The sequence below is a fragment of the Vollenhovia emeryi genome, unplaced genomic scaffold (genome assembly GCF_000949405.1).
Source record: "Vollenhovia emeryi isolate VEMERY1.0 unplaced genomic scaffold, V.emery_V1.0 DF939179.1, whole genome shotgun sequence".
Classification (NCBI taxonomy): Eukaryota; Metazoa; Arthropoda; class Insecta; order Hymenoptera; family Formicidae; genus Vollenhovia; species Vollenhovia emeryi.
The window spans coordinates 1,282,789-1,307,768 of NW_011967187.1; the positions used below are offsets into that span (position 1 = coordinate 1,282,789).

At 38.9% G+C, this 24,980-nt stretch overlaps 2 protein-coding genes across 4 annotated transcripts in view; one reads left to right on the plus strand and one right to left on the minus strand.

The window, feature by feature from the left end:
* Positions 1-1,503: 1,503 nt before the first annotated feature.
* LOC105563271 (aminopeptidase N) overlaps positions 1,504-24,980 on the plus strand; it is a 40,346-nt gene continuing 16,869 nt past the window's right edge. Inside the window, exon 1 of the mRNA XM_012014732.1 lies at positions 1,504-1,607. The gene's annotated coding sequence lies outside the window, so the exon portion shown is untranslated. The remainder of the gene's footprint in view (positions 1,608-24,980) is intronic.
* Positions 5,407-23,922, minus strand: LOC105563272 (organic cation transporter protein). Of its 3 annotated transcripts, none has more exons than XM_012014737.1 (3): positions 23,907-23,922; positions 8,730-9,121; positions 5,407-7,555 (listed from the first exon to the last, which is right to left on the minus strand). In XM_012014737.1, exon 3 carries the CDS (start codon positions 7,449-7,451, stop codon positions 5,760-5,762), a length of 1,692 nt encoding a protein of 563 aa, XP_011870127.1. In that variant the 5' UTR covers positions 7,452-7,555; positions 8,730-9,121; positions 23,907-23,922; the 3' UTR covers positions 5,407-5,759. The 3 variants fall into 3 exon arrangements, with proteins under 3 accessions (XP_011870127.1, XP_011870126.1, XP_011870125.1); XM_012014736.1 differs by lacking the exon at positions 23,907-23,922 and adding an exon at positions 11,863-12,521; XM_012014735.1 differs by lacking the exon at positions 23,907-23,922 and having other exon boundaries at positions 8,730-10,562.

A 24,980-nucleotide genomic window follows, 5' to 3' on the forward strand; every position in this document is an offset into this window, starting at 1 on the left:
CACGAGGAAAGGGCTCTGTTACGAATCGTCGCGAGGAAAGATATGAAAGCAATAAAAAGTTTCTATTCGTTCAAGTGAAATGACTGCGCTTCCACACCGGAAATTGCCTACGTAATGAAAATTTGAAATTAACATATGTCTTTATTGTATCTGAAAAAGTGTATATAAATTAAAAAAGGTATTCATTGTTATGTAAACTTTTGAAAGCTACATTCTAAAAATTGGTTCATCGTAAGTGTTTGAATTATAAACATTAAAACAGAAAAATGGTTTGACTTATCAAACACAAATGGAAGAGCGCTTGAATTTAAAACACTTGCACATAGAAGTGATTAACTTTCAAACACTTTTGTATCAAATATTACAGAATCTTGTAAAATTGTGTTACCAGAATCGAACACGAGTCAAATGAAACAGATATATACGTTTGATTTTTAAATAGACAAATGAAGCATAATTTGTGTTTGTTTATTAGAAATTCAAACAGATTTGTATTGCAAACACTTTCTAATTACACACTTATAAAACAAACACGTACAAACTTATTAAAAACTTTTTTAAGACTGAAAGACTTAAAAAATGTAGACAAATATATACTGTTTTTTTTGCACAACGTAACTCAATGCTTGTTATAGCATTATTAAAAATAAAACATTCAATCTGCATAAAATTTCAGTTATTCAGAAAATCAAACACTTTTACGTGTGTAATATATTATGTATAAAACATATCCATACACGTTTTTACATTGTGTATTTCTATATAAGTCTTTATAATTCTATGTAATTCTATATAATTTTATATAAAACAAATTTTAAATCTAATTATATATAACTATATACATAATTAGATATAGCTATAAATGAGCAAATTTTTCTCTAACAATTATTTCATATAAATTTATAGAATTATAAAGACTTATATAGAAATACACAATGTAAAAATATGCAGGGATACATTTGATATATAATTTAGATATGTATAATGTTATATATCTATACATGCTTAGGCATGAAAAATTGTTTATTGGGCGATTAATCTCGACGATTATAAGTTCAGATAACGTAGACACAAGAAGAGATTAATCTAATTTAGTATAGTAATTATCTCTTGTTTATTGCCTAAAGAATGTTGTAAAAATTCCAGAGAAAGGTTGCTCGCAAACTATTCTACCCAAACTATCTACAAAGTTATGGGGGTGAATATTGCAGATCGCTATGCAGAAGTCAATCTCGACGTACGGGGCGACCGGGGGAGGATCGGAGAACTTCAATTAACTCGAACTAACAGCTTCGAAGCTATTCGATCGTTATTGATTGCACGAGGCTCTCCCGTTTCGTACTTCGCGATCTTCCATTTGGACGAGAACCTGGTGCACGACGGCACTTCCGCGATCCAATCCTACGGGAGATCGAATTTGTGGACGCGGTCGCACCGTGTTTGACACAGAGTTGCGCGCGCTGGTGCAACGTTTTCTGCGATTTAATGGGCGAGAACAGAGCGAGGGTTCAGTAGGCGACGCGCGCTCCCTGCCACCGTGTGTTCCCGTATACATCCCGGGCTCCAGCAACCCTCGCGCATGGACCCGCACGCGCTCGATAACGCAGGTGAGTGTGCGATCATCAGGGTCGAATTTATATATAAATTAGAGCTCGACGGAGCTCACGCAATTGCATGGAGTTGTCCCATTTTCCCGTGGGGCACGTCCCACTTCCCGAAGTGTTCTCGGACGTTTATCTGGTACGCGCTCTCCCAGATTCCTCCGAATGCGCATCTAGACGAACGAATAAATGAAGACTCGGATACGCTTTTCCTCGTTCTTCCAGATCTCTCTTAAATGCTTATCTACAATAGGAAAATGACCGATCAGAGGCACGTCACTTTGTTAATCATTCTTGCCTTTTTCAAACATGTACATTTCACGGTGCCATTTTTTTTTTAATAATAAGTGAACTCGACTGTTTTATGCGAATAACATAAATAATAGCATAGACCTTATACAGTCGGGACGGAGCGTAGCGCCTAATAATATTTCTACGTGTATATTTTCTTCCAACACAGCAAGCTACGCGCTTGTTGCTGTTATATTGAGATTTATTAACAATGGCTATTTTCTTCCATAAATGTGAGAGATTTGCCCGGCAAATGACAGAAAGGTTCTGAAGATATTCACCAGTCGTTCGTTTTTTATTTTTCTAATTTAATCGGTAGAGTTTCAAGATTACTATCTGATATCTAGGTTTGCAGCTGTGGTACGGTTTAATCTCTGATCCCGGCGACGTTACGCACGCGTGGAATTTCGGGAATTCACAGGCGCGGAAGCGTTACAATATCTCGCTAGTTTCGCATAAAAGTAATTGATGACGCCTAATATCGATCGCGTTAAACGTACCATTAATTATATTAGTTCGAATCATCGCGTTTAAAGTCGGAGTTGCGGCCAGGTTGCTCGATAATTATTTTCTAATCATCGGACAGCCATGCATTTCGTCCATCGTTGCGTCGCGTAAATCGAGCGTGCGTATAAATTACAGAGGCAAAAGTTACAGCGCGATAGTAATCTTCCTGTAATAGCGAGCGCATCTGCAAAATGCATCGGCGAATCTCGCGAAACGCGGAAGCTCGACGTGACATTGAGGATCAGCAACTTCGGGGAAGCGCGTTATATACGTTGCGTTAGTAATTGCTTAGCCGTGACGCGCGGCACGCTTTAGCACGGGATTTAAAGAAGATAAATGTACTACGTTTAATTGTTATTCTCGTCATTTTGTGAGCCAGTTGGCTTTTAATTTATTAATAAGCAATTAAGACGCGGACCGAGTGACATCAAAATTAATTCGCGTCTTATTAATACAATTTAATATCCGCTAACTCGGCGAGCTTCCAAGTAACATAATATCGTCTTGTCCAAGTGACGTCGTTGAAGATACTGTCACGCGCGCCGCGGATTGCAAAGGGGAAATGGGAGCCCGCTTAGCTCGCGGCGCACTCACTCACTCGCGGGACCGCGCGTAAATGATGACACTTTACAATCAAGGGGACCGCGTAATCTTTTGATTCCAGAACCGTTCCGCACAGAAGTCGGAACAACAACTCAAAAACACAAAATCGATAATCTTGTTCAGCCGCTTCCGTTGGCCCGGAGACGCTTCTCGTCTCCAGGCGCTCTCGCGGTCTAACGGGCGTGACAATGCCTAAAGAAAATAGCAAAGGGAGATTTTAAACTTTCGTGCGAGACGAATTTTATAATGAAATTGTATGATACGGCACCGTTTGAGAAATAAACCGAGCAAGGATCACGTGGTCCTTTTGTAGTGATTCGAAACCGCCCGGCGAAAAATGTCCTTACGAAATTTTCGAGGGAGATAGGATCCCGCCCTATCCGCCGTTATTCTATCGTTATCCCGGCGAAAAAAATCCGCGGATAACCGACGTGATCATTTTTCAAACTTTATGATTGGAAAAGCGTTGGGCCAGACGACAAAGTTTTTCCATTAGCTAGGAAGAGAAGAGTGAGTCGGCGGTTTCATCAGAACGGAGAATCTCCCGCGTCCTACCGGAAGATCCTCTCTGAATTGCATCCTCGCCATTAGGATCACAGTGCGCTCCAAAGCGCCCCGCGTCCTTCCCGTTATCTCGCATAACCCTCCAACTTCTCCCGGCCAGTTCATCTCGCCGAAAGTAGCGAGATAAGTCGGATGTCAACAAATTTATTCCCTCGTTGACCCTCCCTCCCTCTCTCTTAGATTATTTCAGCGTCTTACAGGAAGGATTTTATGGCAAGTGGGAACAGGGTGCCTTTAATCACCTCTACCGCAGAAATTGCCTACTCGTAAAATTGAAATCTTGATATCACCGCGTATTCATGTATTATATAGGGAAAACGCGATTCTGTCATACACAGAAAGATTGTACGTGGGCAAGTAGTCACATCAGGTAAATCTATACTTCTGTAAAAGTGGTTATATTTGAATATTTTTACTAACTACATGATCGTCCTGCGATTCAACAAGTTTATTCCCTAAGTTTCGAAGGCATCTGTGGAATGTTTCCTATATGTGCGTACTGTTTTATAAAAATTGAAGTCACTTCATTGCGGAGGACTATTGCTATATAAATAGCGCCACTATACAGGGTATCTGATGCAAGAGTACCTTTACGAAAAATAGCGGTAGTTTGGGTCAAACTAAGAAGAAAAGTCATGTGCCATTTTACAAAATTCGCAATAGTTATCCAATAATTTATTGAAACGTCTGAGCGAATGAGCGCGTGGAAAGCGGTAGGGTGGGCTCGGAAGGCATGTGAGGGGCGAGCGCGAGCAGTGAGCGACATGGGACATAAACTCAGTGAGGAGTGAATGATCAAAAAAATATCGATTTGATGTCAATCTGATACGATTTTATCGACACGGATGCAGTACGTCAATATTTTTTTATATTTTGATATGTTTGTAACAAATGTTTGATGTCAAAATGATGAGATCAATCTGACATCAATTTTTACATTAATTTGATTATCTGGTCACAGTTTTGATCTTTTATCGATATCGATATTTCGCCCATAATGACAATTTTCCGATTACTCTACTAGGCTTTTAATATAAATTTTATTATATTTCATATTTAAAGGGTTTTAAACATTTATCAGGCGTCACCTGCATTTTACAACTCTGTGACCAGATGATCAAATTGATGTAAAAGTTGAATCATTTAAATAATTAAAAAATTATTAGTTTTATGTTAAAATGATAAGATCAATCTGAAATCAATTTTTACATCAATTTGATCATCTGATCACAGCGTTGTAAAATGCAGATGACGCCTGATAAATATTTAAAATCCTGTGAATATAACAAAATTTTTATTAAAAGCCTAGTAGAGTAATCGGAAAATTATCGTTATGGGCAAAATATCGATATCGATAAAAGATCAAAACTGTGACCACCAGATGACGAAATCGATGTAAAAATTTATTTCAAATTGATCTCGTCATTTTGACATCAAATCGATATCTCTTTGATCATTCACTCCTCACTGGGAACACATCGTGCGCTGTTTTTTACGAGTATGCCGCGCGTTGCTCCACCTCTCGCTTACCGTTGCTAGATCTGGTATACAAATATTTGACACGCCTCCTGAGCCCGATCTCTACATGCTCATTCGCTCAGACGTTTCAATAAATTATTCGATAACTATTGCGAATTTTGTAAAATGGAACATGACTTTTCTTCTTAGTCTGACCCAATCTATGCCATTATTTGTCGTAGGGATACTCTTGCGTCAGACACCATGTGATTATATTTATACTTTTATAAAATAGAAACTGCCTTCGCATATAATTTGCATGTCAAAAAATTATTGTGTATATACATACATATATTGTTATCAAAATTTTTAAATACACGAAATTTTTATCTTTTCCCAACGAATAGAGAATTAAATGTAATATTGTATAAAATTTCTTCCTTGTATACGGTATACGCAATTCTAAGAAACGACTCTCTTTCTTCCTTTGTTTTAATATATAAATTATTTCTAAATATCTTCTTTTTTTCAACGATTAGTTGCACGTATTATTTAGCTAGGCTGGCTTCTAAATATAAGTATTCTTGAACAAATATCTCTGATATACCGGCGAATCTATACAGCACGACCGTCTCACGATGTCGAGACCAAGACATGTCCATTTTCATCTTGGGGTATTGTAGCTGTAAGTACTAATTGAAGGCACTTAGCGAATTTCCTAGGACAAAATCCGATTTATATATCATTCAATTTCTCCTTCTCGTCCTTCTCGTGTATCTTGTCCATTGAGACATCACGATCGTTCGCGGCAGCTTTCGCGCCGCCGCCTAAGCAGGTGGTGAAGCAAGTGTCGCCCTTGCCGAAGTTTTCACCGTCCTCGATAGACTCCGGCATCGGTTGGTTCACCGTCTCCGGCAGGTAGAGCGCCAGGAAGCCCGCCACCAGGGCGACGAAGCCGAAGAGTGCGGCCGGCACTCGCGGGTCCAGCGAGTCCAGCAGGAAGATCATAGGCGTGAGAGCGCCGCTGAGACGCGCGCACATGGAGCCGATACCGAGCGCCGTGTTCCTTACCACGGTGGGGAACAGTTCGGCCGTGTAGTTGTATACGACGGCAAACGAGCCGGAGATACAGCCCTTGCCTATGAGCACTATCGTGACCGTGGCGACGGCCACCAGGTTGCCGGTGGTGCCGGTAATAACGGCGGCGCAGATGCAGCACATGCCGCCTATTATCAGGAACGTGCTGATCAGACATCTCCTGCCGGTACGATCCATGGTGAATATTATCAAGATGTACGCGGGTATTTCCAGCACACCACTGAGGAACAGCATGATAAACGGATTGCCGACAAGATTGCCCATATTGAGCGCCAATCCGTAATAAGCGATCGAGTTGGCGAACCAGTTGAGGCATATATTTAGACTTTTCTTGCGTAGATTCGGCGTCCTGAAGAGATCCAGCGCGCCGTGTGACTTGTCCTCCTTGGTCTCCTGCTGCACCTTCGCTCTGCTGATCAGCTTGGCGGCGTCAACTTGGACGTTGCTGCCGTTCACCTTTAAACCCCTCTGCACGATGACGATCGCCTCGGCGGCGCGACCGTGCGCCCACAGCCACCTGGGTGACTCGTCCATCAGCCACCAGTGGCCGAGTAAGATCGCGCTGTGCATACCGTACACAATCTGCAGCCACATACGATCCTTGAGCACGGCGCCCCACACAGCCACCAGCATGAAACCCGTGGCGAAGGCCAATTGGAACAGCACGCCGCACGCCGTCCGCTTGGACGGACCCACCAGCTCCATCGTCAGCACGAATCCGGTGATGTACGCGCCGGCGGAGCCAAAGATCCCGTACAAGAAACGGATCGCCAGAAAGACGTAATAGTTGTCCACCAGGGCGACCAGTACTCCGAGCACCAGCTGTGCCACTGCGGACACGTAGAATATAATTTTTCTGCCGTACTTGTCCGCCATGCTACCGAGGGTAACCGCGCCCACGAATACGCCGAACATGTAAGAGGATTGCGCCGCGGCGCCCATCCAACGTCGCGAGCAAACAAAGTTCCACTCCATGCCGCGCGAGGATTGGAAGTACGTTGTGTCGTAGGTCCACGAGTCGCATTCCCGGCTGATGTTTTCGCGATCCAGGTAGTGACAGCTGTCGAGACGACGTGGGAGATGTTCCAGCACGTCCGAGGCATTGTCCCAGTTGTGACCGAACAGCTCCTTGGTCAGGACGGACGACACATTCGTTGTCGGGATGTCGCAGTGATGCGCCGGCACCGCCGCGACTGTCAATAGAGTCAGCATGTGCACACCAGCCGTAAGAGCGGCGAGCAAGTGAAGGCAGTACTGTCGGAACTGGTATTTGCCGAATTCACCCAGGTGGGACATGAGCTCCTCTAGATCCTTGTCCACGCTCGCCATCTCGCCTTGGATCGCGGACGGAAAATTTAACTGGGTATCTTGTCGGGTGTCGCGGCTATTTAAATCGCTGATTGTCCTCGCGTTGGGTGTTGCATACGATTATGCTGAAAGGACATTTGCAGATATAAATTATTCAGCGTGTTAATTGCGAAAATAGAAGATTGCGGGTTTGCATTACGTATACGGATAAATAAAATCTCACGTCAAGAATTATTATATTAATGTTGATTTGATAAATAAATGAAGTGGTTTCTGTAATATATAAAATAGCACTCTTGCCAGACATATTTAAATAATAAATAAATAATAAACACGCAGATAATAATTTCTGTTGAACTGACACGACAAGATGGCAGTCTGACTTGACATTTAAGCGTTAGTGCCGCACAAAGTTGTTTTTGTAAATTACGTCTCTACAAATTGTAATAAATAGAAAATGATAGATTTGACATGCAAATTTATCGAAGATAATATTATTATAAATCAACAATGAACAAATATTCTTATATTTGTTACAATTTTTAGATAATGTAATCAGTACATTATTTTTTAAATTGAATTGTTATTATTAATTGTCGTTATTAATTATTATAAATATATTATATATCGCTTTATTAAAGTTAATAATTTTTCTAATAATTAAAAATTTTACTTATGTCGGAGGCATTAGGTAATACATTATTTATCCGAAGTGTGCAATTGTTACACGGAAAATAATAACGTTATATTAACAACATTAATTCAATTGCAAATAATTTTGTTAATTCAATACGTGCTCTTGTTTTAAAACAGATAAACCAAGTATCTGTTTCAGTAACTCTGTGAGTTGCGATAATTATTTGCATACAATGATTATAAGAATTTAGTTCGCCTATGTCCATGCAATGCAATTTTCTATCTCTATCAGTCACGTTGCAAATTATATTTGACCTTTTTACGTGACGTATGTTGCAGCGAAATGCTGATGTCTATGCTTTTACTATACTTTGATCCAATTGCTTAATCAATTAAATAACTTGAAAGTCAGAACATCAAGTCTTTTTGTGGAAAATGTGTTACACATACATACATGTATGTCATTAAAGTAGCTCTAAAAAAAGGGAAATAGAAATAGGTTGTCGTGACAATCCAAATAATTGACGAGACGTGAATATCTATATTCGGATAAATTAGGATCGAACTGTAGTTGAAAATAAAAGCATAGTGCACTGAACGCACAAATTAATAAAGATTTTGATTCAAGCGGCGAAGCTTTTTGTCGACATTAAAAAGCGATACCTTGCTTTCGGTCGTAATTGTGCAGCGCACGATGAACAACACTCGATCACAACAGAATATCCCAAACGAATGTCAAGCGGATGGCTTGTGTATTGGTAATCGACAAATCTGCCGGCACATCGGTCTCGATCGCGAAATGTGGGAGAGCGGCTGCGCGAACTTCCACTGCTTAATGCCTCCGGCGAGCCGAGGAGAACGACTGGTTTTCCGTTCTCCAACTTGAATCTAGGAGATTGGACGATTCCTCCAAGTAGAGACTTTGTAGTACTTAACGAAATTCACGGCTGCCCTTGCACGCGACACAGTCACTCGCGATCATTTGCGCTCAGCGCGTTGGATTCCTTTAGACCAGCCTCTTCCGCGTGGATTCCTTTAGGCCAGTGAATTCCACTCTGCGAGATGTGACGCCCGTCCGGGAAAAAGAGTTTTGCGCAAGGCGATTGCGTTATCAATAACTGGCGACTATAATCAAGAGCTTATAAATAGTTTGTTGTCTACATTATTAAAGTAAACCTAAAAGTAGTAAGCCTACATGACCTTACGCACACTAATGTAATTGCCGTGATTATTATCGGTGATTTCGTTTGTTTCTTAACAGAATAAGTAATCGTTTTCTACTGCTATTTCTCTTTCTAAACTAAATAATCTAGCTTCTTATTATATTTTCTGTGCTCTCTGTGGTTTTTAAAGTAGAGATTAGAAAGGTTAAAAAGGGAAATAACGTGATGTTACTCGTGTTCGGCGCTGTTTTATCGTAAAGAATCATTGATTGCGCAAATTAAATGTAAATGATATGAATAAAAATATATTATCATATAATTAGATATTGATTTCGTTAGAATTACATTTTTTCCTTCTCTGAAAGATGTCGACAGTTTATAATATGACGACACGAAGCAAAATATAATTATATGTTTATGATAATATACTTTACGCTCGGCACAAAATTATTAAAATGACCAGTTATTACACTTTAAGATTGCAGCTCTCTCTGTTTAAGAATTCAGCTTTTAGTTTCGATTTCGATAGTTTTACAATTATTTAGGTAATATTATTATCTAATCAATCCGAGTGCGAAAGTGTAGAGTTACGATCGTTTTCGCGCTAATTACTGATCGCCTTTCAGCGTTGCTTTTTATTTTAAATTTGTATTTTATATTTTTTACATAATATTCCAAGTGATAAAAGCTATATTCAAAAGTGGAAAACACTTGTGGTTTCAACTTGCGAAGTAAACCAGATTTCTTATCGGTCACATGTTACTATATCACTGTGCCGATTATACTTGCGAACTCGGCGCTGTAGTTTTGAGAGGATATTACGGATGATGCTGATTGATGATAGCAGTTATTTTCGACACTCGAATAATAGCAGGTATGCGCGACTATCGAAGCATGACGATATCACATATTATCGTGGTATTTCTTTATGTACAGATCTGTCGGGATTACTGACATTTCACTTTGATAAACGCCCATTTTTTACGCCACGATCGCGCCGAGGTGCCAATCTCCGTGATATCGAAATTCATGGGATAAAAAAGAGAAAGGAATCAAATCTTTTTGCGAGACTACGAAATTACTTTGCCATTTACGGAGAAAACAGATCGTTACCGAATGAGAGGCTGTTGATTTCGAGAATGCATTCATGTTTTCGCGAAAATATAAGATAACAGCACGCAATCACTGGAAGTTGATAATTATTTTAAACGTATTGTAGTGAATAATTTTTTGTTACAACGCGCTCGATCAATATATACTTCAAGAAAGATTTCATAAAGCTACGCGGAGAGAATTTTCCCATAAAATTTGTAATTATGTAATCGTAGGACAACGTGGCATTTTGAAAAATTTTATGAGTAATTTTACTAGTAAAATGTACGGTAAAATTTCAATAAACTCTCATAATTCTTCATAATGTTGTTCCACGATAACATGATTTTCTGGGTAAATTTTAAGGGGAAATTCTCTCCGTGTAATTAATCTTACAGTTATTAATTGGTATCGGCTTTATTTTGATTTCTTGTAATTATAAATTGTCTTCAATCTATTACAAATTGCAGAGATTCGTGCGTCGCCCGCGGAATGTTTCAGCGTGACTTCGTCGACTTCGAGAACGCGGTTGCCACGGTCTACCTACGTCGTTTAACGCTCATTTTGCCATTGTGTCGCGCGTTTTCATAGCAGCAAATGTCGCGACATAAATAAACGCGACAACTCTGCACACCGTGATATCTCTATGTTGAATCGCGCTGTCATTATCATAAATCCATCACATCATTACTAGGTCTTGATATCGCTGGCAATCGCACACGATAACGCGGGTCTTCCAAAGTTTTTGCGTTTGCGTAACCGAATTATCTCGCATTCTAATGCATGCGCCTCTTTTATCTCGAATCGTTAACTGATAGAACTATTGAGGCCGTCGTCTGCGAGATTCCCCGACAGGATTAATCCACAGCGTGGATTTTCTCCCGAATTTTCGCACGTGGCACGCACATCTCCGTATTACTTTTCACATCTTACTTCACTCGAAATAATAAGTGTTTGAAATATCAAACATTTTTATTGTCGCCGTTCTCAAGCTGTTTATTAGTGTGCAAAATTTTAAACATTTGATTAATGTTTGGTTTTAGTGGGTGTTTGATATTTTATGCAGATTAAATGTTTCATTTTTAATAATGCTGTAATAAGCGTTGAGTTATGTTTTGCTAAAAAGCAGTATATGTTTGTCAAAATTTTTTAAGTCTTTCAGTCTTAAAAAAGTTTTCATTATAAGTTTGCAAGCGTTTGTTTCATAATTGTGTAATCGGTAAGTGTTCGAAATACAAATCTGTTTGAATTTCTACCAATCAAACACAAATTGTACTTTATTTTTCTGTTTAAAAATCAAACGTACGTATCTGTTTAATTTGACCCGTGTTCGATTTTAGCAACACAATTTTACAATCTGCAATGTTTGATACAACAATGTTTGAAAGTCAATCACTTCTATGGGCAAGTGCTTTAAATTCAAACGCTTTTCTAATTGTGTTTGATAAGTCAAACATTTTTCTGCTTTAACGTTTATAATTCAAACACTTACGAAGAACCAATTTTTAGAGTGTTCAAAACATCGACAAAAATTTTGGTACCACTGTCACCGGTCAGCATCACTGCGCTGCTCCTCCGCGAACTTCTTACGACACATTGTTCCGCAGCGGAATCGGCGGATGGCTATATTCCTTAAGAGACTGGGGCTGATAACTGTGTCAATGAACGCAGAAGTAGAAATGGGGTGCGCTGAACCCCACAGTAATTATTTGACATCAAATAAATTATCGTTTGGTCGTTTAACTGCCATCCGACGACGATAATACGCGCGCGTACGTGTAACACATCTTTGCCGCCAGCTGACTTTAAATGATATGTTTGCCACGTTAGGCAGTGCCCAGCGAGCTTCGATGTTACTTTGAATTTCTAAAGCGTCACTGGTCCGGACTCTTCTTCAATTAAGCATGTACTTTGTGCCTTGCGTCCTTGACATTATGTTGTCAGCCTATAACGAGGCGATAATTGTTGGCGATGACCGTCGCGGGCGGCTGCTCGTGAAAGATGACGAGTCGATAGATTATTCATAATTAGTCCGCGTTTCAAGTCGCCGGAGCTCATCTCGCATGCCGGAGAATCGATCGGCAATCGCGCGTATTCACTTGCGATCTGTTCGTATGTTGAACGAAATTTCAAGTACGCGCGAAACGCGGATAGGCGCGATCGATCTCGCAAACGATTGTCGACTGTCAGACCCGCACGCATTTCCTTTTCTTGTAAACCGCTGATTGGCCAATAATTTATGGTAAATCCAAGTCGTCATCGCATTAACGAGTTTTTGCGAATTGCATTAGAATTGTTCGCCGTGCCGTTAAATGCGATCGCGGTATCCCGCGCGTGTGTTAGACGCGGCGCTTCAATGATTGTCGATGAAAGGGAAAGCTGTGGCCGGGGCGTGAATCGTTTTTATCCATCGCGAGGCGAGGACAGAATTTCGAGATAATTTGTGCCAGCGACACAAATACACCCGTATGTACGATCGTCAATATTCTGACAATGTCGATCGAGCGAACAATATATGATCGTTCTATCGCTTCGGTCAGCCGAATCGAGTTTCAAGGTAACATCGCGTGACGAACTCGATCGACATTTTCCTGGTTCAATCAAGCGCTGGTTAAAAGTGTTTTAGATACTAATTGCAGATACGCTTTGAATGTCGCGCTCGTATTTATTGCAATATAGATAGCCCGTATAATACTGGTTGCGGACAAGCCGCCGCTACAAGTGCTTCGAGGTGTTTCTCTTCTCCTTCTATCTGTTCTGAGAGAAAGGAGAAGAATACTTTGAAACATTTGAAGCGACAGCTTGAACGCAGCCATCGATGTGCGAGCTCGTAAAGCTGTTACGATCGTACGTGATAAAATTACGTAATAATGACAATTATAACTTTATCCCTTCTATGTGCAAGTGTTTTAAATTGAAACGCTTTTCTAATTGCGTTTGATAAGTCAAACATTTCTCTGTTTTAATATTTATAATTCAAACACTTACGATGAGCCAATTTTTAGAGTGTAATGTTAAAAAATATACAATTGTTATTAGAAATGTTAAAAAATAAGATTCCCCGCTTATAAAAAGGTCATACTTTTTCATTTACAAGTCATAGTAATGTCGTATTGTACGATGAGCGACAACGTTTATCCGAAGAGAATCTACGATTCAAATACAAACGTAAACGTCAAAATCTATTTCTGTAAACGCTTAAACAACACGAACTCTTAATCCAATGTAATCCAAATACCTGGCGTTTGCTGATGAGCTATGGTCGTTATCAGAGATTAGAATATGAAATCCTTCAGGTTTGAGAGACAGAATAATATATTGTAGGGCCAACGATATTGTCGCCAGGAAAACATTAATTAATAAGCGCAATAATTCTCGTTACCACAAACACAGAGGAAACAGATGTGCTGCCGAGCGAATTGTAGTTCTCGTTCAAGTTTTTAGGCTAGAAAACAAACGGTCCAAAAATAGACTTTTTAACATGCTTAAGACATGACACTTTGTGAAATAACCGCGTGGGATGTGCTAATTTCGTAATGATATTGCGTAACATCTTGACGCGCAATTGCGTTAAAGTGTTACCAAGTGACATTCAACGTGCGACTTGTATAATCAAAATATTTAACATCTGGATGTTTGATGGACAAACGTCCCGCGCGTATTATTGATAATTATTATGTCTACACATTCGAGCGCAATTACATTGTTATTCTATAGTTGTATATCCACGTGGTATAAATCAACGGGATGTACGGCGGGATTGGAGCTTTATTCCGATAACGTTTTATTAAGCGACGTCGTAACGACGTTCTTATCGGATTTCTTCTTTCTGGCGCCAGCTTAAGTGCATCCAGAAGCGTAATTGCATTACAAAAATAAGACTCTATTTCAAGACAACGTAACCAACTGTATAACGCATTCAACTACGTATATACAGCCTTAGACAAAATTATTAGGCACCCTCATAATCATCATACTGAACCTAATGTATAAAGGTTGTTTACTACACTGAAAAAAATTTCTGGTTGAATATGGACGAATCAGATAATTCCTTTAGGATTTACCAGAATTCCTTTAGGATTTACCAGAATTCCTGTAATCCTACAGAAATTCTGGTAAATCCTAAAGGAATTCTGGTAAATCCTAAAGGAATTATCTGATTCGTCCATATTCAACCAGAAATTTTCTTTCAGTGTAGAGCGCTCGTTGCTTCTATACAGTAAACAACTTTTATACAATAAAAATCCTTCCTGCTATTACAGTACAGTAGAGGGAAGTCCTCTATTATGAGATAGGATTCTAATATGAGACAGTAGGCTTTTAACGTCCAAATTTAATTAATAGGACATCTTTTCGCAAAATAAGTCAAGGAATATTTCCTTACATTTCTTTCACTTACTTAGGAATCAACTTGTACAGTAGTATAATCTATTAATTAACCTCTTGTGTGCCGGCAGCACATTCAAATCTACTATTTGTTGATCTGAAAATTTGTTGAAACTTGGTATACAGACCCAGTGAGAAATGATTCGTCGAAACGATGTCGAATCGACCTCCAATCAATTGTTAAATTCGGTGTCAATCGACATCAATTTGACGGTGTCGATTTCGACTCGACATCGTTTCGACATCGATCGACGAGTATTTTAGAGTCGCTCAATACGATTTTGAGGTCGGAATTGTAAAATTCAAAATGGGTCCAATATGGCGGATCATAGTTTAAAAAAATCAACAGCGAACATGATGTTGTTACTTAATTGAAATCAAACTGAATTTATTCTTATTATAAATTTGACTGCTCACAGTGATGCACAAGACATATAAGTTACAACCATTTAATTTTAAATTGGTGTTGCTAACTTATTTGCTTGTAGTCCCTAGACTCTGATTGACTATTATTAAAGGCATTAATTAGAATTTCAAAATTTCTGTTCTGAAATTCGTAGTCAGTGATACCTAAAACCCTTTTATACCTTTAAAAAGTCTAAAAGATTGTTGATTTTTCGAATGTATGATCAGCCATATTGGTTCCGCCATATTGAATCTTACAATACTGACATCAAAATCGTAATCAGCGATCCCGAAAACCCCTCTATTTCAAGTGTACCCTTGGGAAAATTTACTTTAAATGAAATTAAAGTTTTTAAAAGTATAATCTTTCAAATCTAAGAGTTTACTTAAAGAAGCTAAAAGTTTACTGAAGAAATTTTAGAGTAATTTTAGATATCTAAAGTAATTTTTAGATAGCCAAGTCTGCCGAAGTTCCCGCTAGAGGGCCGCGCGGCATAGCGCTTCTGGTATATAAGACAAAACCGCACACGGTACTTTAAATTATATCACATACTTTTCATCATTCTTAAAGTTTTCTGTTAAATTTTTCAAGCAAGTTTTAAGTTTACCTTAAATAAAAGCTTAAAGTGTCGAAATATACTTTTCTTGTTTTTCTAAAGTAAAATTTTAAGCATGCCTAGAGTGCAGGGAAGTCCAGGTTCAAGCCCTGGCTTAGGTGACGTTTTTTCGCAATAAATGTTCTCTAATTAAAATTGCCAGTCGTGTCGGTTATCAATTTTCCTTATACACTAAAATTTTAAGGTTTTTTTAAGGTACACTTTCCCAGGGGCGAGCACAGGGAAAAGCGTCAGGATTGTGGCTGGCGTCGTTCGCGCGTCGCGAGGTTCGGTCACGTGTTCTCGCAGGGCGTTTTCGGCTGCGGAAAAGCGATATTCTTCGCGGCGCCATCCGCGCAGAGATATTTCACCGAGAGCGCGTTCTCGTAGCGGGAGGAGAGCGGAGACGCGAGAGGCGCGCGAACCGGCTGCCGCCGGTGCCAGGAGGCGACGCGGAAGAAGAGACGGGGACGTGGAGGCGCGGTCGGAGCGAAATTTCAGGCTGCTCGACGGAATGCGGGTCAGACGTTAAACGCGGTATCAGCCCGCCGTGCCGGCGGATAGAATCTAGAACGAGGCTCTCTCTCTCTTCCCTCTTCCTCTCTCTCTCTCTCTCTCTCTTTCTCTCTTTCTGTCTCTGGCGCGCGTAGCGCGTGTACCCGTCGACGATAATGGAAAAGCTATGTCCACCGCAGAAGATGCACAGAGATGTGCGAGACGCGTTATACGCGATGCACGCGCTGAAAAAGTCGCAACGAGTCGCGCGAGGGTCCGCGCCACTCGCACGGATCTGCGGAAAGTGCGGCTTTGTCTCGAAATAAGGCGGGACGTGTTGAAAATGGAGACGCGACGGTGAAGTTGCTCTCCCGCAGCTGTGATTCCCCGGCGATTCTCATAATCTCGTATCAGTTTTATAGGACGTGTTATATTTCGTCGGTTCCTTCAGAATTATAACACTTGGCTTGTGCACGGCAAGCGGATAGGATTCCGGCATCCAACGCGCGGCTGCAAGTAACGGATCCTCGTGTCAATGACCGACGTAATCGCCGAGTATTGATAACGGGTCGAAGTGCTCGTTCTCTTTTTTGGGCGCTCATTTCCTGATAACGCAAGGCATGCAAATGTCGTGGAAATGATCATGTAGAGACCAAGAAGACGACAACTATTGGTTCCAGTTAGCTGCGACCAGTAAGAGTCTAGACTAGATGATATGCCTCTATGGCGTATCCTGGATTTACGGTACTCGTGGCTAATTCGTACGTAAAAAATTGGGTTGAGTTAACAAATCAACAGTGCCCAGGCATGACAAAGATAACGAAAGAATTGGTAATTTCAACTGATTAAAAGTAATTGAAAATCCAAAGATTTCCGGGAGTCAAGCGTCAATGGCGCAGACATCCCGGTAAAACATTTTTAATGCATGAATGTGAATGAATATAGCGAATTATATAAAAATATACATGAAATATGTCCATACATATTGTTACATCATTTTATACAATTCTACACAGTTCTATATAATTTTATAGATTTATATAAAAAATACTTTTATACGAAGACATTTTTAACGTGAAAAATTGCTTATTTATAATCATAATATCATTGTGTACAATTGTACAAAGTTATATCTAATTATAAATAAGTAATTTTTTTCCCTTTTAAAAAGTTTTCATGTATAAGCCTACATAAATCTAGAAATTTATATAGAATTGTGTAGAATTGTATAGAATTATATAGAAACGTACAATGGAAAAATATGTATGGACATATTTCGCGTATAATTTTATATTTATAGGAGTATGCATATAAAAGTGAAAATTCTGTCGGTACGTTTTTATACAACTTTATACAAACGTGTAATAATAATACACATAAAACAAAATTCTTTATGTTAGATTGTCCCAGCGAGGCACGCGGATGAATCATTAGCCTTTGTAAAACGAAACACGTGTTAGAGAGATTAAAAGTTGCTTTGGAAGAGCAAACGTTTCGCCTAGTAGCCATTTTTATTGTTTGTGTCCAGCTGAAATGGACTTGGAGAAAAAATTTATTGATTCAATTAGTGGCATTACTAGCGCAACTTATCAAGTTTCGTGCTTTGCTCGACTATAGTATTACTATAGTCGAGTATAGTGTTACTGGACAGTATCTTAGGAAAGCTTAAGGAGATATCTCTCGAAGAATACGCCGACATCCTTCTTTTCTTCTAGTTTTTTCTTAATGTCCCAAACCCTTCCTTCTTTTTGCTCATCTTCTTTGGAAGTGGTGCTATATGTTTTTATTCGTGTTTCGCTTTTTCTGAACTTCCTTTGTCAATGATCTATTGCCCTCTTTGAATATGATTGAATATCTCCTAAAGCTTTCATGAGATACCGTTTACTATGTTAAGTACAAAATCTGATGAATCAACAATTGTTCCTTGAAACTCATTTTGGTTAAATACAATGAAACTGGTTATTAGATGGAAGGTTCTATTCTTTCAAGCAGCTTTAGACCTAATCTACAACGCGCTCTTTGCGTCTAAAAACATTTTTATATGGTCAATAAATTAATTTATTAGTTCTAACAATGTTAGAACAGTAAGACCACGCACTTTAAATCGAACAATCGATTTAATTTCTGACGATAGTAAGCTAAATCCAAGCGTGCAAAGAGTCGTCCAATCTTCAATCCAGTCAATTAAGGGCACGGAAAAATAAGCGAATTGTAATCTTTATTTCCTCTTTTGTTGAATGCAGTCAACAATTCGCAGCACCGTTACTCGGCGTAAACGTTTCGTCTGTGAATATCGGGACGATTGCTTTGCAACAGGCGGCGCAATTCCGACGCGATATCGATACATACGAGGGTGAGTAAAAAATTACCCGCACTTTTCGTTCTACAATTTATTTACACAAAAATAGGGGTTCAATATGTACGTCATTTTTCAACATAGTCTCCTCCCTTGGCAATGTACTTGGTCCAGCGGTGCACAAGCTTGCGTATACCTTCCGAGAAGAAGGTTTTCGGTTGGTCGCAAAGCCACTTTTGCACCGCTTCCTGCACGTCTACGTCTGTAGAAATTTGACGACCTCGCAGAGCATCCTTGAGCGGCCGAAACAGATGAAAGTCGGAGGGAGCAAGATCTGGGCTTGCAGGAAGCGGTGCAAAAGTGGCTTTCTTCTTGGAAGAAATACACTTTTTTCTTTGGAAGCAATACGCTTGTGGACCGCTGGACCAAGTGCATTGCCAAGGGAGGAGACTATGTTGAAAAATGACGTACATATTGAACTCCTATTTTTGTGTAAATAAATTGTAGAACGAAAAGTGCGGATAATTTTTGACTCACCCTCGTACATAGGCGGTCGATGCACGCACGTCGGGTTCGGGCAAGACGATTCACGCCGAGATCGAGTTATCGCGAGTTATTCGCCTAAGCTGCGAAGAGGTAGCTCTCGTTATCCGATTATACGATTTATTTTACGAGTATACGCGACGGGCGGAAGTAGAACCGCGGGGGTGGGCGGCGGGATCCAAGTGGATAATGGCAGAATAGATATAGGGTGAATGCACCGCGTACGCAGTCAGTCAATGGGCAAGTATGCGTATTGCGTGTTCGGCGCCGATGGCTATCCAGCAGGATGTTTGCTCTGGACCGCCGTATCTCGCGAGATCGCGCCGTGTCTCCGGACGCGACACGTGCACCCGTTCGCGCATACATTTGAAACGGACCTCGGAGACACGATCTACGGTGGTTATCCATTAAACTGCGGTACCGCAAGAGAATCTCGTTTAAACCGCACCGCTGAATCGATACGCAAAAATCATCCGGTTTAACGGCTCCAACCGTGACGTTCAACTCGCCGCGTTGCAACGAGGCGATAATACATCGGACGACGAGATATCGTCTTCCCATGATAATATGTCAAGGATCAATTATTATTCAATCTGATTTGTGATTGTACTGGAAGATCGAATAAGAGCGCATGTAGAGGAAAGTCCCCTCTTATGAGATGGGAGCTTCTAATAGGAGACAGCAGGTTTCCCCACGTCCAAATTCAATCACAAATCTTTTCGCAACGTTTATGCGATCTAACAATGAATTGTCCACTAGACAGATTTCACCCCAAGGGAAATAAATTCATGGTGTACCCAACAGATGATTCCTATTAATTTAGCGGAAACTCTTCTATCTCATATTAGCAGCCTGTCTCATAATATGGGGCGTTTCTCTGTCTGTAATAGGCATGGCGAGTTGTTCCGAAGAAAACATCTCGCCACTCCTCCTTGAGTTGTCAGTTCGACGCGCGTTTATCTACACGACACACAAGTAGTCGTTCAGTAAAGTGGTCTGTCATTGCGATAAATAACTGACCTTCCTCACGTCAGTTTATGACTTCGTTGGGGAATATCGAAACGTCTATTGTACTCGCACTATGATAATTTTTGTGCCCAGCAGGCAGAAAAATGGACCTGTTTCCTGATTCGTTTTCAGGGTCAGTAAATTGCAATTATGCGGATGGCGACACACCAAGTTATTGTATTCATGTTTCAGCGGATAAAATGTGACGCGTAGAGGCGTGCGCGCGTATTAAAGAGAGGCAGGATACACAGAGAAAACGATTTCTTTGGATTTAATATATTTTGTTGTATCCAAACAAATTTGATATTTGGATTGGACCAAACAAATCGTTTGTTTGAATTTGAAATAATATATATCCTTGTCTGAAATAAAATATTTGTTTGAAACAAAAGTATTCAAACAACATTATCGTTTGATAGAGAATATGTGAAAAAAATGTATGTACAAACAGTTTTTTTCCTTTCATTAGACGAAGACAGATAAACACTGAATTAGTACACTATGTACACGTCAGCTATAAAGAATAGACCATTAGATGATTAGACTGCGTCTATTGATGCGGTCGCTTATACATACTCGTATGTCTGGCCGCCGTGATTTTACTTATGAACTCGGCGGCCGTCTAGTAGCAGCACCGAACTTTATAGGCGCCTGGCTAAATAATATAATTATTTAATCGAAAGATATTACTTGAAATAATAGTGTCTTTTCCATCAAATAATAGAGATTGCTTGAATAAAGCAACAAAATTTTTATTCAAACAAATAACGTTTCGTATAAGAATATGTTGTTTCAATAAAACAAATTTCAATCGAATAAATAGGAATACTAAATCCAAAGAAACCTTTTTCTCGGTGTATTCGGCGACGAAAACATTTGGCAAATAAAAAGACGTCCTCCGTTAAAAATGGAAATGATTTTGACCTTCGAAATTTTTTCCTAGAATTTCTCGTGGCTTTTTTGTATTATAAATCCATGCCTCTCAAATCAATATTCCACTAAAACGAAGACTATGTAAGATAAGCTGTACGTGCACACCCAATAAAGTATGTTTGTATTTTAACTTTAATAGATTTTTATTTAATTTTAGAGAAATTATTTCTTTATCTTAACCAAAATTTTATTTCATTGGGACTGGAATTTCCAAAAGAATTCATATCTATCTCTTCAAATCTAGCAAATGTTTTAGTAGAAGTCATAGAAACGTGATGTCAACGTATCTCATTTGCAGGGTTGGGAAAGTTACTTTATAAAAGTATCTAGTTACAGGTTTTTTGCCCAAAATGTAACTAGTTATAGTTTTTACGCGCGGCTCGTGAAAATTTCTTTTTCTAAATTAGTCACAAACCACCCATCTTCAGACAAGAACACTATTTCAACTCCTTTCGAATAACGCCATATTCATTACTGGACATCCTGTATCACGTAAGGCCGCGGAGAACACGCGAAGGAAGCGCATCCGGGCGGAAGAAGCCTTAAGAAATTTTCGGGCTCGCCGAAGGAGGGTCTACACACAGGTTTCGTGTAGGTTGCCGCACGATTACTCGATTACAATTGCTGGATATGTCGGTGTCTCGTTCCGTAAGGGCACACCACAATGAAGGGTAACCCAAGCCTCCGTCACGGCACAGATGGACCATGTCTTCGTCCCGTTCACGGTGTAGGATTACCATCGTGCTTCGGGATTTTCGATTCGACCCGTATTCGGGTCTCGAGAGCCGGGAAGAAGAAATTTGATGTGCCGACCTCTTGGGAATCCGATCGCCGAAACACGTCAGGCTGATAAGAGCCTTTGCCGCTCTAATGGAATAGCGAGGCTCGCTCAATTTACGCGGCGCCGCGATAAGAAACGTCGCCAAAGCGACGTGAATGAAAAATGATATTGTGCATCGACCAATACGAGGCGACTCGTGCGTCTGTTTCCATGTGCCTTAGGGCTTGCGTACAATAGATGAAATATTCGGGATAGGAATAAATATTCAATTTATATTGTTTAAATTCATAAGCTAGAATCTAAACAGATCGGATTATGATTGTATGACACAATATTCCTACATTTGTAGGAATATTGTACATTTTATTGCGCAATTTTGGTGTGTAACTATGTGTGAGTCTTCTATTATGAAATAGGCTCCTAATATGAGAAGAGCGGAGTTTCTGCTAAATTAACAGATATCATATGTTGCTTCCATCATGAACTTATTGCTCTCGGATTGCAATCTGTTTAGTGGAAAATTTATTGTCAGATCGCGCGTGCAATTGTATTTGTGAAATTGGATGTTGAAAACCTATCTTATATTATGAACTTAGTTCATAATAGGGAACTTTATTATATAATTTCTCTTATTTTTTTCTTTTCTCTCTTCTAATATTTAATATTTACTTCTAATTTTAATATTTCTTCCATTATGCGCAGGGTCTTAATTAAACGCGACACGTCCCTAGTAATATTAATAACTTGCTTCTGTTAGAGACGAATAAATAGAATACATTCCCGGTAAAAAATTTTTCATGCTTAAACATGAATAAGTATATAAAACTATATAAAAATATACATCAAATATGTTTGTACATATTTTTATATTGTATATTTCTATAATTTTATACAATTCTACACAGTTCTGTTTAATTTTAAAGATTTATACATGCTTTTTATGAAAAAGTGCTTATTTATAATTTTATGTAACTTTGTACCATTATAAACAGGTATATATAATTATAAATAAGCAGTTTGTCATATTAAAAAATGTTTCATATAAAAGCATGTATGAATCTATACGAAGAGATTTTTTTTTATTTACCTCGAATCATGTAATCGTGGGACAACATGGCATTTTGAAGAACTTTATGAAGGTTTTTTGAAATTTTACCATACATTTTGCTAGTAAAATGTATTATTAAGTATAATTATACTAGTGAAAAGTATGGTAAAATTAAAAAAAAGTCTCATAAAATTCTCCAAAATGTCATGTTGTTCCACGATTATATGATTTTCAGGATAAATTTTAAGAGAAAAGTCTCTCTGTGTAAAAATATGTACGGACATACTTTATGTATAATTTTATATTATACCAGAGGAAAGTCCTCTATTATGAGATAGGCTTCTAATATGAGATAGCAGGTTTTCAATATCATAATTTAATCACAAATCTTTATTCATAACAATTACATGATCTAACAATGACTTTTCTACTAAACAGATTTCGCTCCAAGGGCAATAAATTCACAATGAAACCAATAGATGATGCCTATTAATTTAGCAAAAACCCTACTATGTCATATTAGGAGCTTATCTCATAATAGGGGACTTTCCTCTATATATTTATGCAAGCTCATGCATGAAAAATGTTTTACCGGGTTTGTCGCAATAAGATACTACCTTGCACGTATACGCGCTAATTGCAATTAGGATATATTTGGCTAAATATCGAAGATAAACATGCTGCGAAATTGAGAATCGAACTAATGATTTTTCGATAAGGTCGGCGTACGTTCTCAAAAGAGATGCGTTAAACCGATTTTACAGGATTAAGAATAAGAAAATAAACGGGAATAAGCTATAGCTCCTTTGTATTTGTTGTACTTGGTGAAACTCATGTTGACAAAGTTCGTAGTTCTGCGTCCGAGGCATAGCACGATTGTGAAAGTGGAGTTCTGGGTTAATTCACTTTCGCACTTATATCGTCAGCGGGCGTTGGTACATGCAAGATTCAATAACGCGGGTCTCGTGTGTGACAAATCGCACGCTAGGAGCCGTCGTCGGCGTCGCCGGCGATGACTCGGATCAATTAGGGACGCTCGTTCACCTAACTCAATTATCTTCCCCTGGTAATTTATAGGATTATTAGGTACTTACTGGGCCGATATCCCGATATCTTAACTCATCGATTTTCGATTGACGGATTAAAGGGCTCGTTTCTCTGCTACGTGCAATTCGCGACGTCGCTCAAATAAGACTAGCCTTAATTGCCCGACGACAAAACTTGATCTTTATTTCTATAACAGGTGGTTTGTGTCGCTACTTGTCGTTCGTTGACACAGATGCCCCCGGTTTTCGCATGTTTCTACAGATGTTAATAGAACCTGCGATGTCCCTCCGCAGAGGAGATCACTTTTGCAGATTATTCGTAATTACTACTGGCAATGTAAATATGTGCGGATTAAATAAATCTCTCTTTTAATTATTAATGATACGTAATTAAGTGCGCATTGGTGGGCAGCAGCGACCGGAATACATCTAAATTTTTCATATTTCTTAATATTCAAGAGAACAAGCATATTATTTCTTATAAAATAACATTTAAGAAAGCAGACATATATTGTTTCTTGTAAAGTAACATGTTTGTTTTCTTGAATGTTATTATTTCATAAGAAATGACATGTGGGAAAACAAACATACTGTTTCTCATGAAATAATATGTTTGTTTTCCCAAATGTTTCGTAACAAACAGAAGCAGTTCTATTAGATGTTGCTGCTGCTTAGAAATATATGGAAGATTAAATCTCTTATTTATTACTTAATTAATTTTTTTACAAATATAGAATGCGATGTCAATTTTTTTCTTGGAGGCCACAATATAAATCTGTTTAAATTTTCTACGGTTTCAATAATTTTATGATATTATTTCAATACTAACGTTTCAAATTTTAAGGTTTTTCTCTTCATCGTTTTGCTGTCTTTAAAATTTTGTCTCTTTATCTTACTTAGATAATGTTTACTTGAATAAAACAACATAAAAGTTAAGAGATTTGCTGATCAAATTTGTAGAAGTTGTAAAAATTTTATAATCTTTTTATTTGTGTGTAATAACAATTTCGTGTTTCTCAAAGTTGGTAGACACTACGTTAGAGATCACGTGCGATCACGTGTTACACGGTAGATATATCCTACTTGAATTTATACTTCGTATCGCTTGCGTTCATAAACGAA

Excerpts from the sequence above, each read along its gene's own strand:
- LOC105563272 (XM_012014737.1), bottom strand. The coding sequence starts at position 7,451 with ATGGCGAGCGTGGACAAGGATCTAGAGGAGCTCATGTCCCACCTGGGT.